This window comes from Hemicordylus capensis, chromosome 5, assembly GCF_027244095.1.
Source record: "Hemicordylus capensis ecotype Gifberg chromosome 5, rHemCap1.1.pri, whole genome shotgun sequence".
NCBI lineage: Eukaryota > Metazoa > Chordata > Lepidosauria > Squamata > Cordylidae > Hemicordylus > Hemicordylus capensis.
Genome location: NC_069661.1, coordinates 146,312,873 through 146,338,562, shown reverse-complemented (window position 1 = coordinate 146,338,562; position 25,690 = coordinate 146,312,873). Strand labels below are relative to the sequence as shown.

General features: G+C 42.4%; 1 protein-coding gene across 9 annotated transcripts in view; it reads right to left on the bottom strand.

Annotated features, from left to right (window-relative positions):
- Positions 1–25,313, bottom strand: part of HGF (hepatocyte growth factor) — an 88,744-nt gene extending 63,431 nt beyond the window's left edge. For 6 of the 9 annotated variants that reach the window (XR_008308929.1, XM_053257431.1, XM_053257432.1 and 3 more), the window contains exons 1-2: positions 24,996–25,313; positions 643–805 (exon numbers count right to left, since the gene is read on the bottom strand). Coding sequence is in view for 8 of the 9 variants with exons in the window: in XM_053257431.1 (XP_053113406.1) it covers positions 643–805; positions 24,996–25,062 (230 nt within the window). In the remaining variant the exon portion in view is untranslated. Of the gene's footprint in view, positions 1–642; positions 806–23,793; positions 23,857–24,273; positions 24,408–24,562; positions 24,616–24,995 lie in introns of those variants that run through there. The other 3 variants (XM_053257434.1, XM_053257435.1, XM_053257436.1) reach the window with 3 other exon arrangements.
- Positions 25,314–25,690: the final 377 nt, after the last annotated feature.

Sequence of the window (25,690 nt, the reverse complement as noted above, 5' to 3'; positions counted from 1 at the left end):
CAACCCTCAAAGCCATTTTTATATGTTACCAACAGCCTGAATTCACACACACTCCTGAGCCAACATGCCTGAAAGCACCTTTCTCAAAAACAAACATCAACTCTTGGCCTTATACAGTTCTTCCGATTTTGTTTCTTCCAAGTGGCTGACCACTAGAACTACCAAAAAGATGTTCTGCATTTATCAAATACTTTTAGGCATTTCTTTATCTGCCAGCAGCTGGAAATATGGCCTTATTTCATAGCTTCTTTTCCAAGCAAGTTCATACATACATACATTAGAGTAATCAAAGATTGTTAATAATATCCAATACAAAAACTGATAAAATCAATATAACCACCAAACCTAAGGTTATTGCTCCCCCAGGATTGCCTCCAGAAAAGTACAATAGCAGGACTTGGGATCATTCAATTCCACCTCTACTACAACCATCACCCCAGGGGAACAATAACACTGAAACAGGCCCGAAGTCACACAAACAATACATCTAATAAAATCAATAAAAGCAGCATCAGCTTCTTAAAAACACACACATTTCTTACTTGCCTGGAGAGACCTAGAGACCTGAAAGTTAAACCCCATGTTGTCTAGATAACCACTGATACTTTGGTAACACTAAGAGCAAATTAAAGCATCACTTACTTGCAAGAGAATGAAAGTCCTTTATTTCTGTTGCATCTCTTGGCACACTGTTCTGTGGTGTTTAGAAGCTTGGTTCTGACTTTTAATCTCTTGTCTACTCTCATTAATGTAGTATCGGCAGTCTTCCTGTAGTCATGAAGGGCATTTCTTTTCCCTTTGCCTTCTGTGAAAGGAACCAACATATGAACAAATTGATTAATCATAAAAGGAAAATGAACTCTTCAATGATGTCATCAGACAATGGTGGTACAACTGAGGTATTGAAGAGTGCCCAGGTGCATAGCAGCAACAAGGCTGAATTGCAGACATTGGAGTATATTGTATGAAACATTAGGCTGCAGATGTTAAGCTCCATTTAGACATTGGCTGCATTTGCATGAAACCAGAGGTCCCTTCACCTCCAATTTCACTAACCATATGTCCAAATGTCTAATCGTATGCCCTAACCACTGTTACAGCAAATAATAATAATAATAATAATAATAATAATAATAATAATAAATATTTGCACAATATAAGTGGAAAATCAGACATCATCAAGACCTGGCAATGGCTTAAAAATGGCAACTTGAAGAAAGAAACTGAGGGTTTAATACTGGCTGCACAAGAACAGGCACTAAGAACAAATGCAATAAGAGCAAAAGTAGAAAAGTCAACAACAAACAGCAAGTGCCACCTTTGTAAAGAAGCAGATCAAACCGTGGACCACCTAATCAGCTGTTGTAAAAACATCGCACAGACTGACTACAAACAAAGGCATGACAATGTAGCAGGGATGATACACTGGAACATCTGCAAAAAATACAAGCTACCTGTAGCCAAAAATTGGTGGGACCATAAAATTGAAAAAGTTGTCGAAAATGAAGATGTAAAAATATTATGGGACTTCCGACTACAAACAGACAAAAATCTGCCACACAATACACCAGAGCAGATATAACTGTAGTTGAGAAGAAAGAAAGACAAGTTAAAATAATCAACATAGCAATACCAGGGGATAGCAGAATAGAAGAAAAAGAAATAGAAAAAATCACCAAATACAAAGATCTACAAATTGAAATTGAAAGGCTGTGGCAGAAAAAGACCCAAATAATCCCAGTGGTAATTGGCGGCCTGGGCGCAGTTCCAAAAGACCTTGAAAAGCACCTCAGCACCATAGGGGCCACAGAAATCACCATCAGCCAATTACAAAAAGCAACTTTACTGGGAACAGCCTATATTCTGCGATGATATCTATAACAACAGTAACAATATTGACAATAAAATTCAGCCATCCCAGGTCCTTGGGAAGGACCCAATGTCTGGATAAAACAAACCAGTCAACACGTGTCTGACTGTGTGAATGAATTAACAATAATAATAATAATAATAATAATAATAATAATAATAATAGAACCCATGATTTTCCTCCCCAAACTCTATTTGTCACCTTTGGTTATCTCTAAGTTTCAAGGCCTCCACCTCCAGTTTGGCGGTTCCAGTGTTACATCCAAACACTGACATTACTGTTAGACTTCTCCCAAGCTGGAGTTGAGGGAGGAAGTTCCTCCCTCATTCCAGCTGCTATTGGCTGTCCTTCATGAAAGTAGGAAGCCCGCACAGCCAGCTACCTCGACTCTCTGAAGTCTCACCGACTGTAGAGAGGACACTCTCCAGTACATCTGAATGCAGACAGGAGTGTGGGGGGCAGGGCATGGAACCATGGGACTATTGGACCCACGGTTCCATGTTATGTCCAAAGTTAGCCATAGTCTCATGAATTCTATTTAGACTTAGTACAAAGTACTAAACAAATGCTGACAATTAGGAGGTAGGGATAAGTTTTATTTTAAGCAGGAGAAATGGCAGACAGGAGGAAGCTTGAAAGGTGGTTGGGAGGACAAACAGAGGTACAGCCTCTATCTCTTTGAATACCCGCATATTTTCATAGGGGACTTGATGGTTAGATGTTTTGATATTCCCTTTCTCAATACATGCTTTCACTTTAAAACAAAGCCACAGTTACAATTTATGTACAAACTTGGGGGACTGCAGTTTCATAACTAACTAGAGTTAGAACAAGACAAGAAATCCAACCAACTCTAGCTAGTTAAACTGTAGTTTCAGGTTTGTATGTTATATGGAGCTGTGGTCCATTTTAAGGTGAAGACAAAAGCTTCCACTATTGTCCATGACCCCACTTCTCCTTTTGGCTCACTCATGTAGCACACAACCATGGTTTAGCTTAACATTTGACTAGGATTGCAACATTCCATTGCCCAAATAAGGGACACAAGTTGGAAGGGGAAGGTGTCGAAAATTTTTCTCTTTTAAGCCCCATGGTTCCACACACAACCTCTAGATCACAATTCACAAACCAACTGGAACATCAGGGTATCTGTAAAACAAACAAACAAACAAACAAAAAAAGACTATACAATCCCCAAAGGAGCCATACACCTTCCTGAGCATTCACCACAAACTCACAGGTCTGGGCCAGAGAGCATCTGAGAAGCGTGGGGGGGAGAGACTACACAACCTTCCTGGATCCAGATAGCATAATGAATACAAACCAAGATATATCATTGGTGGGGGGGGGGATTACACTACCATCCCCTCCCCCACCTAGATCCAGAGTGCATCTTGACCATTCACAGACCAAGATAGATCACCGGTAAAAGGGGGTGAAATTATCCATCCCCTGGATCCAGAGAGCATTTTGACCTTTCACAAATAAAGTGAAGTAGTGTACTTTAAAAAAAATAATCACACAATTCCCATGGATTCATTGAACCTGGCTGGAGTGGAAAATGGAGAGGAGAACAGCAACAAATGCAGAACTGTCATTGTGGAAGTAGACGCCTCTGAGGCACAGTGCTCAGCACACCAAGGACTTGAGGTAGCAAGGCAAGACCAACACACCAAGAAGTCAGCAAGTCAAGCGCAGGCAGCAGCAGGGATGGGCAAACACACTGTGCAGCACTGGCCACTTTGTCTCTCCCACACGTGACGTGACAGCTTTTCATTGAAGAGCAGCACAGCAAGGCAGCCACAGAGACAGCAGCATGCATAGCACTTTGCCTCAGCCAGCCTTGCCCACCCACTGGACAGCTGATCGTTGGGGTGGGGGGAAAGAGAAGCAGCCAGTCTGTCAGTGTGCAAGAGAGCAAAATCCACAATGGCTGGTGCTGGGTGAGGGGAGTCTTCAAAGTTGGAAAAACAGGGGAAAATTTCAGCAGAAAATCCAGGGGAAATGGGGTCTTGAATTGGTAACGCTACATCTGTACCAGACCTATACTTGCTTAGATATTAGGAGAAGCAACAAAACATGGAGAGTGGCGATTCCACGTCTCTCATAACTTCTAGTTAACATTGATTTTATGAGGATAATTTAGCATTTGGGTTACACACTCATCTGCAGTTAATAATACTGGATTTAGAACTGCAATTTATTATTTTAATGTGATACTACAACAAATGTTGGATTTTTGTTTAGTAAAGTTTCAAAATATTGCATTTGGCAAATTGATAATTAACTTTGTTGCCTTAAAATTTGAATTTTAAACTTTGAATTTGCAACCCCAAATTTGAAAAATAGACAGTACAAGAAGTCCAATTAAATATTGCTATGTTTCAAATGTGAGCAATCTTTTGGCTAGGAACTCAGCTAACATCTCACAAGTAGCAGGCATGTCCAAGCAATATTTGGCCTCAGTTGCTGACATCCAGTTGGTTTCTCAATGGTATTACTCAGGACTAACTCTAAAGAACTATTTGATTTCAACAGGACTTCTGTTGAGTAGGGATGTGCAGAATGTTCCATAGTCAGAATGCCCTTCAAATGAAAGGCCTGTTCCAAGCTCAGAATGGAACAACCCCATCCCAAATCGGAATATTCTGGCTGTTGTAAGTGCCATTTTGGAATCCAAAATGGTGGTGTTCTTTCCTCTGCACATGCTTGGGGGCCATTTGCATGATCCGCACCACCATGCAAATGGCTACGGCATGCACAGAGACCAGAAGAATGGATCAGAATGTTTCAAGTGTTCCAAGATCATTTTGTCAGAACAGCCAGCTCAGCCGGTTGTTTTGATGGAATGTTCAGTGTGTTTTTCATTCCATTATAAGTTTCAAATGGATTGTAAAATGTGTTTCGTGCACACCTCTGCTGCTGAGCAATTTAGTTAGCCACTGGCTGACACCCAGAGTAAGTTTCTGAACTACAACTCCCATCAATCCCAGCCACAATTCATTAATGTTGCAGTTCACCAACATCTGGAGAGCCAACTGTTGTGTCGTCATCTTATCCGTTTAGTCGTGTCCAATCCTTGGTCACTCTATGAATCAATGCACTCCATGCCATCCTATCTCGTACAGTTTCCTTTAATTCCACCATAGTCATTCCAGTGTCATTTTTAGTAATATCCAGCCCCTGAGTACAAGACCATCCTCGTCTCCTTCTTCCGCTGATCATTCCCAACATAATTGTCTTTTCGAGTGAATCAGCTTGCATGACATGACCAAAATATGTCAGTCTTTGTTTAGTAATCTTGGCTTCTAGCGATATTATTGGTTTAACTCTATCTAAACTTCCTTATTCGTGATTCTCGCTGTCCATGGGATACGCAAAAGTTGCCTCCAACTGTTGTGTACATTACAGCAAAACAGTGGCACAGTTGTGCTAAAAACAGCCACAAGTGATATTGCACAGAGTGACCTTGTGAATAAATTCCCACTGAAATAAATGAGGCATGCCAAGTCATACAGTTGTTGCATAATCACATGCATGCTTGCAGTAGCACAACACTTCTCTGAAATGCCAGTTCCAGACATAATGCTACTAGCTAGTGCAATAGTTATGTGCTAGGGTAAAATCTTACAGTTTGTTGCTCTGGCCACCAGCCACTGGCACTTAATTAAGAGCTCCCCATGGTCCAGGGAAAATTGTTTTTGCCACAAAGAAGTTTCAAAATCAGCTGATGATATAATGAAGGGTACTGCTATTTAAAATCTCCCTTGAACACTAGATCCCAGCCTTTGTTGCAGATCTTCATTTTCTCATCTTATTGTTTGCTTATGTTTTTCTGCATAAACCATTTTGAAAACATTTGTTGAAAAACAGTGTACAGGAGGACCTCAGCATCCACAGTTTCACATATCCGCAGTCAGGTAATTGACACCCAACCTTGATATACGTGGGGGGGGAATGGGGGGGCGGCCAAATTCATGTATCCACAGATCGGGAGTGACCAGAAATGACCTTGGAGATAATTTCCAACCACCATTTTGTGCTCAGGAGCCATTTTGTGGCTCGTATTAAAAGAATTAAAAAATAAATGCAAATTTCTGCCAAAAATGGCAAAATTGAGACTCTTGAGGGGTACTGCTGGACCACTGGGGACTCATAGCATTGCAGGGCACTTTCTCCCATGTTTCTAGTGCCATTTTAAAGACATTTTTTGAGCTCTGGGAACCTAACCCCTGAATTCCCATAGACATAATGATTCAGTATTCACTGTTTCATTATCCATGGTTATTGCAGAGTACAGCAAATACTGAGATCTTCCTGTATATTCAAGGTTGTAGTAGTAGATTCAACTTGGAAAATGGCAAATCTGCCAAATTATATGGATGGGACAGCCACGCTCAGTCTTGTGATATTTTGGAGTGAACACCACATGAGAAGAGAATTAGTGTTCCTGAAGATAGCACTGAAGCCAATACAAGTACTCAAAAAGATGCAAGAGAATAATCACAGGAACTTTGTACGGATGTGACTCTAGGGGCTGTGCTACTTTTGTCTTGGAGGAAGTTCCAAATACACTATTTGCCATGTCTTGTCTATTCTTCCTCATCATGTACATTTGTAAACAATGTTGACTGAATCTTGAGTCCCCCCTTACCTCTCTTAAAAAGACAAAAGTGTTTATACTACACAGGGAAAAAGCAATACTTAAAATACACGCACACACTGAATGAATAGATGGGTTGGATAGATTGTTTGGGTATGGGATGGGTTGGATAGATTGTTTGGATATGGGGAAACCAAAATTCAAATTCCCACTAAGTTGTGGAGCTCAATGGGTAGCCAAACCACATTTTCTCCAAGCAGCAAACATTTCACAGGGTTGCTGAAAGTATAAAACCCTGCTCTGGGGTCCTCAAGGGTGGGGTCCAAAAATAACACAAACACAACAAATTATCAGCAACTACAAGAAAAAAATGCATATTAATTGAAGGCAAATTCATTGGTTTGCATTATGGTCTTTTGAGGATAAAACTGATTTCATTGTAACATAAGGCAATCTCATTTAAAAGAATTCATTGCCCAAAAATGCCATGTTGCTGCACATGAAATATGTTCTTGTTTCTCATTTTGCAATATTTCCTTCCTTCCCTAAAGTACTTGCATTGTTAGTAAGCCAAGGGGGTGTCACAAGCAGATTACAACAGAAGTTTCCTAAAAGGATTTTTAAAGAACTTCAAGAAAAATGTAGACTGCTTGTCCAGATGCACCTTCTCTGCACATAATTTAATATCAGTCCCAAGCAAGTGTGATATGGTACAAAAAATGAGAAGTACTATTCAGTCAGGTTCCAATCTCACAAAAAATCATCATCTATTATTATTGGAAACTGCAAAATATATTTTGCAAACACTCCTCTGGGTCCACTCCTGTCCTCTCTTCCTACCTTCATGTTCTGAACCATATTCTAGTCCACCTAACTGGAGTGAGAATGCATCTACTTCCAATTCCATCAGGCTTTACAAGAATGCACAAATGCAGTGTCAGCACCAGACAAAACTTTGTGGGGGGGGGGGCGGCACAGAAGGGACAAAGGGCTTTTCTGGATGGATGAGATGTGTCCCATATGTTAGATTTCTGAAACAAAAATGGGGAGGTGGGGAGTAAAACTGTCTGAGGGAGAACCTACAAAAGGCCAGGTTAAGTGCAATTATACCCATTTCCATCTCTCTCTCTCTCTCTCACACACACACACCCCACACACACACTAGGGAAAAGGTTAAGGCAATGCAGTTCCTGAAAACATGAATAATATGAAAAGAATATTTCTGAGAAGATTGTGAGCTATCTGTCAAAATTTCTAAGTCCACAGAGCTGCATAACTTTTTACATGGAATTCATACTTGCACACATTTCCACTAAATTACTCCTTCCAATGGATTTTGTGGTCAAAATTCTTCTGAATGTACACTATGGGCATCAGGTCACCTTTGTTTTTGAGTATTTGGTTGTTTCTGCTATAACTTAGGTTTTGATAAACATCAAATTGAGAAGGAGTACCACTGAGGTGCAGGAGAAGTCCAGAACCATGCATTCCATCATGAATTTTGACAAGGAAAAAATTCAGTAACATATTTATCATACCACCTGAGTTTTCTTTCTTTATCTCATGCAGTACTTTAACCTTACGTAAGTATAGCATTCCCTGTATAAGTGCCGCATGTGCGCACACACACACTGGTTACCCAAATGAGGGGAAGGAGCAAAAGAGTCAGTCTGTTTGGGTCTACAGAAAAACATTCCTTTGTATAATCATGTGTAATCTGGGTTTGCTGACCCAAACAGAGGTTCTGGTGTTGTGTTGCTAATGGGGTAAGAGCTCTCCAACCCACCCCTAAATGGTTGTGAACGGGCCTCCTATATCTTGACATCGGTTAGTTGCTGGGGAATGAAGTAGGGGTGTGCATGAAATGGATGGAACACAAAATGCACAAAATGTTCCATCAAAACAACTGAGAACTGAGAGAGATTCCTGCCTGCAACCTTGGAGAAGCCGCTGCCAGTCTGTGTAGACAATACTGAGCTAGATGGACAAATGATTTGACTCAGTATATGGCAGCTTCCTATGAGTGAGGCGGTTATTTTGATGGAACAGGGTCAGAACTTTCTGCCTCAGAATGGGTTGTTCTGTTTCAAGTTTGGAATAGGACCCCCTTTTAAAGGGTGTCCTGTTCTGAGCTCAGAACACTTGGAATGGCCTGTTTCAAGGTGAAACATTCCAACATCAGAACATTCTGCACACCCCTAGAATGAAGTACATTGGCCTTGTGTTCACTGTAAGAGGGGTTTTCAGATGTTGTTGACTACTGTTCCCAGAATCCTCAGCCAAAGGCCATTGCAGCTGGGGATTCTGGGAACTGTAGACAACATCTGGAAATCCCTCTTACAGGGAACACTGTTCAAGTTGTCTTCCATTGTTTGCATCAAAGAGCGCCATTCAGAAGAAAGCAGTAGGGTTGCTCTGAATATTCACAGGCAAAAAGGTAATGCAAAAAGAGTGTTTTAGGGAGCCTGTAAGGTCCCTGCAAAGACTCCTAAAAGCTTGCCTTTTGTGGTGGCAGCTGCTTCAGTACCAGGGCTTTTGTCTTCAACCAGGGCTTATTCATCACCACAATTGTGATGACAGCCAATCAAGGGTCACATTGTAAACATGATGATGTCGCAATGCCAAATAGCCCAAGTCAATTGACTTAATTGTTACAACTTATGGGATGACAAAGTTAGTTCAGAGGAGAGCAGTGATTCCTGTATCATGATTGATTGAGCTTATCATGAAGGCATGTCAGGTGGGGGAGTGTGGCTGCCATTGCAGCTACTGTCACCACCTCAGAGGTGGTAAAAATCAGCGAATTTCCCCCCGCTTTCAGCAGCCTCCTAATTGACAGAACTGTTGCCTCATTTTCACTGCCTGATCACAGGGCTGCAAAGTTGCAGAGGGTCTGTTTGGGCCACAGTGAGCCATCCAGCTGCTGAAGTGGATTGCATATTATTTCCCTTGACTCAACAAGTGTACATTCCCTGAGTCCAGTTCCCTTCTTGAGAAGGAAAACCTCCTCATAGTTTGAGAGAGAACTGACCATATAGGACATGCATCTTCAGTTCTAACCACCAACTTCAACCACAGTATTTCTTTTCAATAGACTTCACTTCTATTATTTTGATTCCCCATCATCCATATTCCTCTGGGAAATCCTTATGTGCCCTTTATATATCATATTTGTATGAGGGGCTCAGAGCACACGATTATACACTGTACTTCACAAAAATCTTCCTAGGAAGGATCAACTGGAAATAGTGACTTGTCCAAGGTCAACCAACCAGAAACTTCATAGGTGAGCAGGGGATTTGACCCAAGTCTGCTTAATCCAAGTCAACTACAACATACTGGTCTTCAGTTTTGTAAAATCAAATTTCCTTTTGGGATGAGTCAACTGAGTTTTGCTCACACTCATATCTAAGGACTAATTTAAATATTAAAACTTCTAAATGACAAGGCTGAGATTACATAATACTGAAAGTTTCCTACACTGTAATTTCCTTTCGGAAATTCTAGTCCAGAATCAGGAAAGCTTAGAATCATCAGGGATATATGCTTAACAGTTCCTGATTGCAACCCTTTTACATTCTGCCATAGAATTTAATTACCAATCTTACTCCTGTCTGTATAGTCTCAGCCCTCTATCCACATAGTCTTATTCTGAGTTCTGTTCCTCAGTCCTCCTTCACACATCTGAGAGCTGCTTCCTTGTGGGGACGTCCCTCACATCTGAAAACTACATATAAATAACACAACAATTTGGTGGGCAATATCAATTACATAGGTCTTTCCTACCCAAATAGAACCCAGTTGAGAGGAAGGATGCTGATCGGTTGGGAAAGCTACATATGACGGGCTCTACCCATGTCATGGCATCATTTATTCACAGTCCCCAACTAGATCAGATTGCAACAGAAGGCAGTGAAATTGGCCTGAGTGATGATGGAATGCAACACTAAACCATGACAAAGAGACAGAAAGTTGGAGACAGGTTGAAGTCACCATTCTCCTAAAAGTACTGCTTTATATTTTGCAGAAACAGAATTAAATAGTATAGGAAAGTGAAGAAAATTAAATCTCCTATACTTTCCTGACTGAAATAAAACTTTACAGAGATTTAGAGGATATAATTGTATACTGCTTCCAGATTTTTCCTGGAACGAAGTAAAACTGAAGACTTGCCAGAGAAAAGATTACATCTTTCACATTAGTGGGTAGAATGCCAATAGATATTTATCTACTCAAAGAGCTACTGACTAGCCAGTAGTCATCAGTTAGAGAAACTTAATCAAAAGTATTTTTATTATTATTAAGAAAGACTGTTATTTGGTACTGATCGTCTTTGTCAAAAGTGACATACTGCTCACTGTTGTACAAGCCTTCTCTCCCGCCGCCACCCTCTCTCTGGATTTCTGCTTGTGGGCATTTGACAGATGGATAATTAAAAATCAAATGATTTGCAGTAAAATTAATAACCAGGTCACAGCAAAGTTACAAAATAGATCTACAAAGTATAGTCAAACACAACCCAGGGCTAATCAAATTGAGTTCTAGCCCCATTGATTTTTGTTTTATTTTTTTCTTGGTAATAGAAAAGGCAGTGCATGAGCTGCTGATAAAATGAGGCTGGGGGTGGGAGGATTTTGTATTTTAAAACACTTAAGGCTGGAAATGTTGCCTACGTATGAGACAGAAGGAGGAAGTAAAACTTATTTTGTGTCTTTATCTAGTTTACCATTGTTTTTGAGAACATTTTAGTATATAATCAAGAGACTGCTGTTTGTCTAATAATATTGCTGCTTTTTAGCACTGCTTCTGTCACCAAATCCTTCCAGGAACAGACCCCCAGGAACAGACCACAGATTTGCCTTTTATTGGAAGCTTGGCTTTCTCATTTAGCAAATGTTGCCTTTGCAACCTTTATCAAGAGGGACTACTAAAGAACCAGGCAATAATAGAAAATTGCAGCAGCAGACTTTGTTGTGTACTGCAGTTGGAAGATATATGCGTAAAATACAACCCCTTTTCTTCTGTTTCCAGGAATGGGTTATCTGAACAGCAGAATAATAGGATATCCTGGCAGAAAAGATTTGTTGTGCTATTGTTACTCTGATGTGCAGCTAGACTCTCCAAATAATTAATAGGAGCCTTTTGTTTTGAAATTAGCATTAACAGAATTATGTTAATTCAGGATTAACAGAAATCCAAATTTTAATACTGTCTTGCTGTTCCCCTATGTGACATTATATAGTATATAACTTCCCCCTCCCACCTTTAGTGGGATATAATAGTTATATACTATTATATAATAGTATATAACTTCCCCCTCCCACCTTGGCCATGTTCTCACAACCGGCATGATTGTAGTGAATGGCTTAAATGAGCCAAGTGCACTCCCACAGAGTGTGACATGAGAATCCATGCTTTAGCACCAGTCATACTGCCACTGAAGTTAACTAGGATTACATTCGTAGTTGTCGATCATAGTTTAATCCTAGTTAACTGTGGTGGCGGGACTACGTTCAGTGGTTTCTCACATCGGGCTCCATGGGAGCACACCTGGCTCACCGAACATAGTTAAACCTTTAACTATGATTATGCTGGTCACAAGAACATGACCCTAATAAATAGAAGTTTTATTTAGCAAATCTGTATGCCACCCCTTCCTCCAAGGAAACCAAAGCTAATAAACTCACTCAAGTGAGTTTATTCTATTGTATTCTCACATCAACCCTGTGAAATAAGTTACAGGACTGAGAGAAAGACTGTAAACTTCATGGTTGAACAGGAATTTGAACACCATACATGCATTTTCCCTCTCTTCTTAATCCCATTTATGTTTCTTGGGAAACAAAATCCAGAAAAGATGGTGACGTAGTAATCCTGGAAATCCAACTGATAATAAGTACAACTCTGATTTTCTGTGTATTCCACATGAGTGTGAGGAGAAAGAAAATTAGAAATTCAAGATATACAGAGAGTAAAAAGGCAGCTTTGAGGAGGAATGCCAAGGACAAGGCAAGTCAAGCCACTTCCAGAACATCATGTAAAGTAGGATTTGTATGCAGGGGTGAGTGTGATAGACCTACCACAATTAGAGACTGACCTCACTGCTTGGGTGCCAGGGCTCAGAGAGCTTTGGCTTCAGTGTGGAAGATGTCCTACAGGCAAGAAAAAACTGATTTTTTCCCCTTCCTAGACAGAACAATTCAGAAACTAAAATGTGTGCCTCATTAATTCAGAGACAGCTGTTGTACTACATGCTTGAAGTTGCTTCAGATCAGTTTCCTACATGGATAGAACTTTTATGGAAAAATCATTATGGTATCATGTGCAACAATCATACGTGCCTAGGAAGCCATGGCTTCCCAACACATATGTATTGTCCATGGCTTTCCATGGCTTTCCCAACACATATGTATTGTCCATGGCTTTCCAACACATATGTACTTGAAGTGAAATATATATATGCAAAACTATACACATGTGGTTTTCATACTTTAAAAAAAAAAACCCAAAAGAGTGCTTTCATGTATAAAGTTTATTTGAAGCAGCACTTTAATACCAACACAAAGATGGTACCATCACAATATTGCCTGTTGAAAGGAAGATGGTACTTTAGAATTCCAATACTCTGTCTGCAAGGATATGTCATGGAGATAGATGTCTTCCTGCCCTATCCACACAGGTACAAATGGCAATAATGGCAACTTGCACAGATGTGTGTGTATTTATGTTGATATGTATCAACAACCAAGAATGCTACTGCCTACTCTCTCTGTGTGCTACTGAGCATGGGCAGCAAGTGTCAAATGTACGCTCTACTGCTCTCCACTGCACTTGTTCAAATGACTGCACAGAAGCATTTCTGCAAGAGAGTACTAAAACTTCAAGTAATCGCAGTGCGTGAAAACCCTATAGATCTCTTTCTTTTGCAGTCCCCCAACAAATCTTTCCTACTGCATGCTTTTCCTTATTTCTGGTACAGTAATTTGATTTGGAAAACTGGCTCCAGAAGGTCCTACATATTAAGAAAAAAAATAGTGATGATGACAGGTTGAAAAGTCAACATTAGTTGAAGTTTGAAATGAATACGAACACACACACACACACACACACACACACACACACACACAGTATTACCGGTTTTTTATTACAAATACTATGAATAACCCACAAAAGGGCTGCATAAAAATGTTAGCTTGCTATAAAGTTTTCCTGAGCAGGTTTATAACAGACTACAGAAATTTATATCAAAATTAAGAAATAAGGCAAGGAGGAAAGAGAAGATGTCGACACATCCTTCCTTGAGCTTGGTTCCATGAATGACTGTGCATATTCCCCAGCTTTCCTGGTATGCAGCTTTGCATACAACTGGCTACCCAACAACTCAAAAATAAACAATAGCAGTCACAATCACACCTCTTACCTGCCAAAAACAACACTCTAGGGGTGTGCACAAAATGCATTTTGCATTCCATTCCAAGCTCAGAACAGAATGTAAAATGCACAGAATGTTCCATTGGAACCACCAGCTGAGCCAGTTGTTCCAACGGAATGATCTCCGAACACTTGAAACATTCTGAGCCATTCCGAGCAGCATTTTGGAATCCAAAATGGAGCTCAGAACAGTCGAAACATTCTGATTCAAGATGGGGTCATTCTGTTCTGAGGTTGGAACAGGCTCTTCATTAGAAGGGTGTTCTGTTTCAAGCTCAGAACACTCGAAATGGCCTGTTTCAAGGCAGAATGTTCTGACTGTGGAATGTTCTGCACATCCCTACAATACTCACTGGCATGGCAGGCATCTAAAAATAACAAGCTATTCGTCCCTGGTTCAAATCCTATCCTAGGAAAAAGGCCTTAGGCAAGTCACAGGCCAGGTTAACACAATACACCAAACTGGAGTTAAACGTGGCTGAGGTTTCCATTTGTAACTCCAAACCATGCTGTAGACATTTGCCAAACCACGACCCACCAAACTCCAGTTCTAGGAGAGGGAAGATCCTCCCTGCTACTCAGTCTCCAGGGTAGATCCCAGCAAGCTTCGTGGCCTTACTGTGGACAAAGCATTATCACATCAGCAGAGTGGCCGCAATTGGCCACAATCTTGCAGGGGGCATGCCAAGCACAATCATGCATTTTTGGAGTGCTCTACCCGCCCTCAGCAGGGAAAGGGCATTTAAAGCCCTTTAAATGCCATGCCATGGCAGTACTTCTTCTGCCAGCAAAGGCACTCCCCCCACATAGCCCCACACCCTGATAGTCCCACACAAGCACAAATTCTCGGGGGAGGGGGTCCAGGAAGGGCTGGTTTCTGCTTTAATTAAGGGAGGAGAGGGGGACATTGTGACTTCCTAGGAAGGAATATGTAGATGAGGGAGGGCAAACTATGCTGGGGCATCTGTCCCACCATAAGATGGGAACATTTCGTGATGGTAACCCCGGCAAATTAGTCCATGCAGACACAACTGAAATCCTGCTGTCTGGCAGCTTGCTGCCAAGCCGGCTAGCCCTCTCATGATAGGGCCAGTTTTCTGGGAAAGGTTATGCCCACGTAAGGGTGCTGTCCAACCCACGGACCGTGAGCTCATGAGCTGAGCCAGCCCACCCACCCACAAGGAAGTCCCGCTTGTGTGGGATCTCCAATTTCAGATTCTCCACAACCTCCCAACCCCTCTGAAGCTTTGCACAAAGCCCAAGCTTTTGACACCCTGTGTGGCATAGCCTGGCCGCATATGCGGATGGGGGCAGAGTTACACTGGGACTGACCTTTAAAACCATCCAGAACTCCCTGGTCAAGTCCGCAGTCATGCCATACAGTATGCGGATCTGTGGGTGTGGGGAATCGCAGAAGAAAGGAATCCCCATTTTCCACTGACCCTGGGACAGCAGGGTCGCCATTCCGGGGTGCATGCAAGGGTGCACATGTCCACATTGGTTTGCAGGGGGCATATTTCTGCGGCAACTTGGCCACAGTCCCCAAGATAAGGAAAGCACTCTCCAGGGTACCCATTCCCACAGCTTCCCTGCACTCAACAACCTGGCCCTGCTTAGTGCCCCTAAGGCCTGACACTCTCATGAGGAAAGAGTCAGTGGGAGAAGGGGATGTTTTGCCATCTGTCATCAGTTGTGATTTGTCTCAGCAATTCTCTCCCCTCTGATGGTCCTTTTCTCCTTAGCTGTGTGGGGGTGTCCCCATTCACTCTCATGAAGGAGCACTCTGCCCTGGGTCAGATGGCCCTGCTTTTGAAGCAGAAGTGCACTACCGATCATGGTGACTGGGCCTTGATCATGAGTATGCACGGAGAGGAAGTACCCCTCAAAGAGGAAAGGGCTAGGACCCTCTTCCCCAACCTTTCTGTGAAAAGAATAGAACTTAGCCAAGTTTTGTTCTTTTCAAAGAAATGTTGGGGAAGGGGCTGCTTTGGAATCCCTACTGGGGGCTGCCTTTTAAACCCTTCCTAGAGCACACACACACCCCAAAAAACCAAATGTGTTTGGATGCTGGAGACACCCGGTTCAGAGATGGACCTTTAAACCTAATTCAAAGTTCCTGTGTCTGGTCTAGTGTGGTGCCATATGCAGATCTTCATGCTTGGGGATTAGTGGGAGAGAGCAGCCCTGGTTCCCAGCTGCCCCCAGAAGGTGGAGTCACCCTTGAGGAACATGGGCAAGGATGCACTTCTCCACATAAGCAGGCTGGCTGGCAGGCAGGGGGCACAGTTTTGTAAAGGTTTGGCCGCAGTCCCCAGGATGAGGAAAGCAGACTCTGGGTACTGGTCTCCATGACTTCCTTCCACACAGCAACCTAGAGCTCCTATGGCCTGTCATTCTTGTGAGGGAGCTGACTGTGGGAAAGGAGAGGTTTTGCCATCCAGCATTATGTCTAAACTTGCTCGGCCATTCCTTTCACCTTCCCTTGGATGGTTCTTCTCATTAGCTATGCGGCGAGTGCCATGCCCTGGCACTCCCGTGAGCAAGCACATTCTACCCTTGGCTGGGTGGCTCTCTTTTGACAGTAGTAATGCACTGCCTAAGATTGGAGCACTACTGACCTTGGTGACTGGCCCTGCTTATGAGAGAGCCTAGGGAGTGAATATCTAGCCCCCACCCCCACCCCGGGGAAGGGACTGGATCCCCCTTCCACAACCTTTCTGTGGGGAAAAAATAGTACTTGGCTGCCCAAAAACACCTGCTTGAGGCAGTCTCTTAAATCCAGACAGAAGCACAAACACCCCAAATCATTTGCTCCTCACCTGTGTGAACCTGGCCATTGTATCTAAGTTTCAACTCCATTCACATTCATACAATGAAATGGTACTGGCATTCCCTACACTTCCTGGAACACAAGAGTGACTCTAGAAGAACTGGTTTGTCAGAGCAAAAGGGTGGCAAAGAACATTATTAGGAGAATGAGAATTTTGCTATAAATACTTACAGAAGTAAGGTAATTTAACGCTGTCGGGTGAACATTACCCCTTGGAGTAATCCCTGCTGCGCCAAGAAGGGTTAAAATCCAACCCCACCACATGCCTTTTAATGGTAAAACCAAATTTGCCACCTGAGGCAGCCTTCTTCCCCTTGCCCGATTCTTGGCTCACTGTGCGGTGGGCTATTGGCCCACTGAGAGTGGTTACTGTCTGCTGACTTTCACTACAAATAATGAAATAAGGGTTCCACTCCTTCACTTCTCAACTAGATCTAGCAGATGCCAGCGGCAAGCATACCTCCATGCATCTGAAGGATGTGAAGCTGGAGCAGCCAGCCCACAATTACTCCTGTTACTACCTCATATTTCCTCGGTCCCAGGTTCAAATCTCAGTATCTCCAAACAGGGCAGGAAAATACTCTTTCCTGAAACCCTAGAGAACCGATGCCAGTCAGTGTAAACAGTACTGCCCTATACTAACCAGCAATTTTGACTTGGTATACGGCAGCTTCCTGTGGACCATACGTGAGTATTTTGATGGGAGAAGCTGTGAGTTATGCACACATACATCATTCTTGTGAATAGCCAGGTTGCACTTGTGACCAAGGATTGCCTTCAGGTGACCAGGCAAGAATGTTTTGACAACTCCCCCACCCCCCGCCTTCTTTAGGCTACAAATGACGATCACAGGAATATGTTTGGGCGAGCAGCTTAATAAAAATACTTTTGAGCTAGTATATTTTGTGGATATTTTAAAAGCTAACGTATATCTTTCAGACTTAACACAGTGAGGTTCTCCACATGAGCAGTGCAGAGAGCCTGCAGGACTTCTGCAGGGAGAGCGGGCTTGACCCACTCTCCCTGCACATGAGTGCTCAGTGAGCCCTGGACAGCTGGATTGGCCACCCATACAATTACCGGCTCTGTCGTGGAGTCAGTAGGGGCAGAGGGGATCGGGGCCTGCCTAGTCCCTGGAAGCCCCAGAATGCCCCCCGATGTCGGGAGGCTTGCTGTAGCCTCCCAGTCGGGGGTCTCCTTGCAAGTCGCTGCGGAGCCACACCATGGCAAATCATGAACGAAAAACAGGGTTAGCGGAGCATTCGTTCCACTAAACTTGTTTGATGTGGGGGGGCGCAATTAGGTGGGCTCCTGGCGGTTCACATGCGTGGGGAAAACCAGGCTGGGCCCCCTTAGCCTCATTTCCTCCACACGTGTGAATAGCTTGTGTGTGTGTGTGCTGCACTCAGATTCCTGTACCCAAAAACATATTTCATGAGCAGCAGCCATTACACATACATCCATAAGCCATCAGAAGCAGAGATGCCCTGCTCTGTAAGAGAGAATGCATGTTTCCATTCTAGCGCTTGACTGCATTACAGAGTGAGATATAAGCTTCCCCTACTAAGAGGCTTTCCTCTTTTTGATTTCAGCGCATGGTTTTCCAGTTTTTATGCAACATCCTAATCTTAAGCATGTCAGCTCATTTTTTCATCATATTGCTCACAACATTGGCATTAAATATAAAAAGTGGGAAAATGTTAACATGGATTAAATTCTCTGTGCGATACAAGAGCAAAACAACAGAACAAGCAGCTATTGGCACTGTGCACCAAATGGATTCCATTAACCAGAATGAATACAGTCTTCAAACTGGCAGGATATCAGGTTCACTGCTGACAGCATACAGTATAACGATAATCTACAGCTGAGAGAATAAATTACAGCAGGCTAATGAAATAGAGGTAGCTGGCAGAGAGAGCAAGCCCTGTAAGAAAGCTATTATGGTTCTAAATATTTTGACTAGGTGCCCTTGCCCATCATGAAGGAAGTTCAAATTTTCCTTATCCATCATGAGCCACACATAAAATAAATCACCATGAAACCTAACTGGCTCAAGCAAGACATGTTTTTAAGATGCTCTACTTTCACATTAGATTTTTAATATTCCGGAGCAGTAGATCATAACTACAGGCAACGTGTGTTGGGTGAGAGAAGAAAGCTTTGTCCCATACTTGGACCACTCAGGAACATGTTGACTGCAACAATGCACTCTGCTCACTGGGATCTAAGCAGCCTAGAGGATAGGATTGCAGCTCATATCTCCGTGTTTCTCCACTGAAAATGTCACACACACATAAGTAGTAAGAAAGGGGACAAGGAGTGCTTTGACATATTTACATCACAGCCTTAAATTGGCTTAAATGCAATTCCCTCTCCCCAGGGAACAGTAATTCCACACAAGGCTAATGATCTCTAGCACAGAATTTTCAGCACCTCATGATGGGGGCGGGGCACAACAGTCAAACTGGTATAAAGCAGATTTAAGAGTGTAGTGGTAGATCTGTCATTTGGCTCCTCCTGTTCAGAGCCTGGAATGACCATCAGCTCAAAGGTATTTTAAAAAACCAACACACACACACCAATTATCTCTTTGGAGTTTGTGAAATTTTTTCTGTTATGTGTCAATTTCAGAGGCAATGGGAAACAGTGAACTCAGATGTAAACCCCTGCTCTGATATCAAGCCCACTGGGTGGCTTTGGCTAAACTATTCTATCTGAAAGTAGTCTAACTCAGAGTTCTGAAAAGAAGATAATATAGTGTTAACCAACCCTGAGGTATTAGAATAGAGAAGGAAAGAAATCAAATCAACTGATTTTACCACTAAACCATATATTACCACCATCTACTTTAATATGGTAAAAAGTACTAAAATAGAGGTACTAATAGATACTAAAATAACCTAATCAAAATATTTAAAGGTAAAGGGCCATCAAGTTGGTGTCAACTCCTGGCGACCACAGAGCCCTGTGGTTGTCTTTGGTAGACAGCGTGGTATAGTGGTTAGAGTGCTGGACTAGGACCGGGGAGACCCAAGTTCAAATCCCCATTCAGCCATGATACAGTACTAGCTGGGTGACTCTGGGCCAGTCTCTTCTCTCTCAACCTAACCTACTTCACAGGGTTGTTGTGAGGAGAAACTCAAGTATGTAGTACACCGCTCTGGACTCCTTGGAGGAAGACCGGGATATAAAAGTAAAAAAATAAAATAAAATAATAAATAGAATACAGGAGGGGTTTACCATTGCCTCCTCCCATGAAGTATGGGATGATGCCTCAGCATCTTCCTATATTCACTGCTGCCCGACATAGGGAAATATACCAACGGGGATTTGAACTGGCAACCTCTGACTTGCTAATCGTCATTTCCCAACTGCACCATTAGGTGGCTTCTATCAAAAGCATAAGAGAGCCAGTGCGGTGTAGTGGTTAGAGTGCCGGACTAGGACCGGGGAGACCCGAGTTCAAACCCATTCAGCCATTAAAAAAAAAAAAAAAACTAGCTGGGTGACTCTGGGCCAGTCACTTCTCTCTCAGCCTAACCTACTTCACATGGTTGTTGTGAAAGAGAAACTCAAGTATGTAGTACACCACTCTGGGCTCCTTGGAGGAAGAGCGGGATATAAATGTAATAATAATAATAATATTATTATTATTATTTTATATTCAAGAACAGGCACTAAGAACAAATGCAATAAGAGCAAAAGTCAAAAAATCCACAACAAACAGCAAGTGCCGCCTTTGTAAAGAAGCAGATGAAACAGTGGACCACCTAATCAGCTGTTGTCAAAAGATCGCACAGACTGACTACAGACAAAGGCATGACAAGGTAGCAGGGATGATACACTGGAACATCTGCAAAAAATACAAGCTACCTGTAGCCAAAAATTGGTGGGACCATAAAATTGAAAAAGTTGAAGAAAATAAAGATGTAAAAAATATTATGGGACTTCCGACTACAGACAGACAAACATCTGCCACACAATACACCAGATATAACTGTAGTCGAGAAGAAAGAAAAACAAGTCAAAATAATCCACATAGCAATACCAGGGGATAGCAGAATAGAAGGAAAAGAAATAGAAAAAAATCACCAAATACAAAGATCTACAAATTGAAATTGAAAGGCTGTGGCAGAAAAAGACCCAAATAATCCCAGTGGTCATTGGCGGCCTGGGTGCAGTTCCAAAAGACCTTGAAGAGCACCTCAACACCATAGGGGTCACAGAAATCACCATCAGCCAATTACAAAAAGCAGCTTTACTGGGAACAGCCTATATTCTGCGATGATATCTATAACAATTGACAATAAAATTCTGGCATCCCAGGTCCTTGGGAAGGACTCGATGTCTGGATTAAACAAACCAGTCAATAACACCTGTCTGACTGTGTAAACAAGAAATAATAATAATAATAATTCGATTTCTATACCACCCTTCCAAAAATGGCTCAGGGCGGTTTACACAGAGAAATAACAAACAAATAAGATGGCTCTCTGTCCCCAAAGGGCTCACATTCTAAAAAGAAACATAAGACAGACCCCAGCAACAGTCACTGGAGGTACTGTGCTGGGGGTGGATAGGGCCAGTTACTCTCCCCCTGCTAAATAAAGAGAATCACCACGGTAAAAGGTGCCTCTTTGCCCGTTGGCAGGGGTCCATTACTCCCTCATAAGCTCTCCAAAAGTAATTAAAGCTTGCTTAAAGTGGTGGTTTTTGGTTAGCAGATTTGTGGATTTGTATTTTTGGTTTTCTTAATGGATCAACACAGTTATCTTCCAGGGATCCACAAGTTTAGGCTTAAGCTCACTTAGCCAGCCATTATTTGTGGTTGCCACCAATCCCTTCTCTTCCTTTTCTAGCACATGGGCAGAGGGCTTAGGAGAGAAGCCAGTTTTCTGTCATTTGTACTGGGATATGGAGATTGTAGGAAACAGTGGGAGCAGCCCTCTCCTACTGCTCAGAAAGGATTCCTGCTGTTTCTTAGGTTCTGAAAAGTAGCAATGGGAATGAGATCTCACCAGCAGGCTCGAGGCACTCACCATTGGTGAGCTGACAAGTGGATTTGTAGATGCCTGCTACCTACAATTTCTACAAGGTAGAGATTACTGTCTCAATGGAAGAGGAAGATAAAATATTTTGAAGAAAAAGAGTTCCAAAACAGCTTTGCTACAATTATTGTGCATCACAACTTGGATCTGCTTTTTTGAGAGAGTCAGATAATCTAGCCCATTTTGCAGCTCAATTAGTAGCACAATCCAGTGTCTATCTATTCAGTTCTATGGGTTCAATGTGACTTACTCCTAGGTAAGTGTGTATAGAATTGTATCTTAAAGTCAGCATACACTTTTATTGCAGCTTTTCATTCTCTTTCTATACCACAAAGTGATGCAATAGTAAGTAAAATCAAGATATAAATGTGTACTTTTTATGCACAATAAAGACTTTATTTTGTATGGGAGTAAAGTAATACATTTAACCTCCCTGAAATGACTTAAACTATGGAGATATGCTCTTAGCACTAAACCAGCTGATTACTGTCAAGCCCTGATAGTCTCTAAATATCGTAGAGCATTTGCATTGGCCCGCTTTAATGTGCTGCCCTCAGCAGTGTTATATGGCAGATATGGTGGGATTCCCTACTCTGAATGCTACTGCCCTTGTAGTATACAGACCATAGAGGATGTGGGTCATGTTTTATTATATTGTAACTTTTACAGGGATTCACATGAATCACTAATTTTACCTTTGATTAAGAATTTACCAGGCAGAGGAGATGAAGCATGCGGTTTATTTCTTTTATCAGCTCACCAAACCCACGTTACTCACAATGTGGCTAAATTTTGCTTAATAGCAATGAATATTATACACCAACAACTAATGACCACTGTAGTGGAATAATTTATCATGCTACTGTGTATTCGTAAAGCTATATTGTTGCTATGCTGTATGTGTATGATATTATGTTTTTCTGCTTGCTTCTGTACTGGTCAAAGACCGTAATAAAGCTTATCTATCTAGCTATCTACTTAACCTATTTTGGCAAATATGAAATTGCTGTCCCATTTAAAACTGGATCAATTTGACATTAACACAGGCTACACAATCATCTTCTAGCAATGTAAAAAAAACACTTGATATACTAAAACTCTTTTAGTTCTGCATTCCACAACAGAGATAATTTAGATTAGTTCCCACTGATTAATATTATGTACATGGATATATTTTTGTAATATGAATTGGTATTACTCTTACTTTTTGCAGCATGTAAAAGATTTGCATTTTGAGAAAATAAGCCGTCCCAAAATTCAAGTTGTCCAGTGACCACTTGGGGGGGGTACTTAAAGACTTCACCTTCCTCCTAAACAAGGCTAACAGTGGAATTAAAAAGTTTAAGTAAGAAGAAAGTTGCAGAATAAGAAGTGTTTTAGAAATAAAAGGGGAAATGTCAACTGACCACCTCCATAAGAGAGATTGTTTTAGTAAGCCAGAAACTAAAAATCACATGAACATATTATTTTAAAAAGATGTTTAGAAAAGGCACTTGGTATCAGACTGGACACACCTGCATAAATAACGTCTTGGGAAAACTAACACTATTTCCATCATACTGTCAAACTTATCTATAATAAGTGTACACATGCATTTGTCCTTCATATTGGCTCCAAAACAGTAACACGTACGTATGTCTGGCTTCACTTTATTTACATATCATGTTTTCCTATGCCACCTGCCATCATCAGCAGATTATCTTAACCATGTGATTTTGTCTGATGCTAGGACCGGGGAGACCCGAGTTCAAATCTCCATTCAGCCATGATACTAGCTGGGTGACTCTGGGTCAGTCACTTCTCTCTCAACCTAACCTACTTCACAGGGTTGTTGTGAGGAGAAACTCAAGTATGTAGTACACTGCTCTGGGCTCCTTGGAGGAAGAGCAGGATATAAATGTAACAACAACAGCAGCAGCAGCAGCAGCAGCAAAAAGAAGCAGGGGAAAGAACCAGAATTTTCCTCCCTAAACAAAATATCCAAGAAAGAACAAATAGGAATACCAACAGAGTCTGTCTATAGTTCCATAGAAGAGTTTCAGAAAATCAACTCAGCAGTTTCCAATTGTTGATTGCTTATTGTTCGTTCTTCCTACTTTCCATATGCCCTGCAATCTGATTGGCTCCGAGATGAAATGTTAATTAACTGTCTCCAGAAATAGACAGTTCACAGCACTGGGCTACACAAGGACGTGCCCGCCATTTAGGCGTCCACTCCAAGCCTTGGAAATAGGTTTTGTGGGGTTAGGATATTACACGGTCACCCTCGCACTGCTTAACACGTAATCAATTACAATGCAACAGGGGACAGATGTTTCCTCTTGCCCTGATCACAGCTGACCGTGCATAGAAGCAAGCAATATCCCGCCGCCCCCCCCCCACGCCCTGCTTTCAAAACTGCTGCTCATCTATTCAGTTCTGAGACACCCCCTATGTAGTCCCCAGGCTCAGAATCGTAAGTGAAAACTTACGATCCCCACTCACTCACCCCCGAAGAGTGTGTTTACACAGACGAATACTCCAAATGCTGCAGCAGCGTCCACATAGTTATTCTACTGCACGGTGGTTCTCAGATACATTAACCCTTTTCCGGACTTAAAAGACTGAGTCCTTCTAGCCTCCCTCCCGTTCGTCCTTCATTTGCTTAGTTGGGTTAACGGTTTTATTGGTTTGTTTTTACTGCCACGTTCTTGCATAAAGTTAACCCCCACCCCACCCAGCCCCCCAAAAAGAAAGAAAGAAAGAAAAGAAGGAGCAACGATAGTTGATTTAGGCACCTGGGTGAAGATGTGATGCCCTACATGGGTCTCCCGGGAAACGTTCTTCTCCTCTTCCGGATTCAATGACAAGTAGGGGAGTGTAGCTTTAAACTTGCCCCGGGATGAAGCTTCTAAAACCAAACTTAACTCTTTAGCTGCCGGACATTTTTAACATGTGAGCTTACTGTTTGCGATCCCTGTTACTTCCACCCACCCCTCAGTTCCTGCGGCATTTAACTGCAAAAACACAACTCGTAAAGACTTGTAATGCAAATACGGAGCGGACGCCTATAAACATACACATTACACACGCACGCGTTTCCAATACAAGCTTGCAGAATTGGCATAGCTATTCAACACAAGTACACAGGTTTACAAGAGCCTACTATATTTAAAGGACCCAAATGAGGGAGCTCGTCGAACTCCTTTTTGAAGTAAGAGTCAAACTAACCTGCCAAAGGGATGGCGATGATGGCATGAAGGAAGAGCCCGAGTGGCAGAAGCGTGTTGCTCCACATGGTAGTTTGAGGGGCTTTTTTGCACTACCCAAGGGTCTCCAAGGAGCTGAAGAAGAGATGCCCAGCCAGTCAACAGAGGAGGCAGAGCGAGCCGAGCAGCTTTTTATTGCGATGAGCCAAGTTTTGTTGTGTGATTAACTGGAAAGCTCTGGGTCCCAACTCCCTCTTACGGTAAGAAAGTGTTTTAACAACATTCCCCCCACCCGCGGGGCTCTGCCTCCTCTCTCTCCCCGCCTTTCGTCCAAGCCAACCCAGGGAGTGACATGAAACGAAGGGCGCAGGGACCACCGCAGACACCTAATATAGGGCAGCGGCGGCAGCAGACTGCCCATAATAACCCGTGTTTCAAAGGCGACCGACTCAGTGCTGACACGCGCTCAGGGTGTCGCGGCTGCAGTCCTCTCAGCACCGAAAGCTGCGAGCCATGTGGCTCGCAGAAACATTGCATGACACAGCGCACGCGCGCAAGAGTGTGCGCTGGAGATGCAGATGCTGCCCCAAGGAGGCTTGAAACTCATCATGGGGCGCCTCCGACGCCCAGTTTTGACTTTCAGTGAATCACGTGCGAAAGCTTTCCCTTGACCGCACCACTCTAGGCCAGTGTTTCTCAAACTTTTTGGAGTCAAGG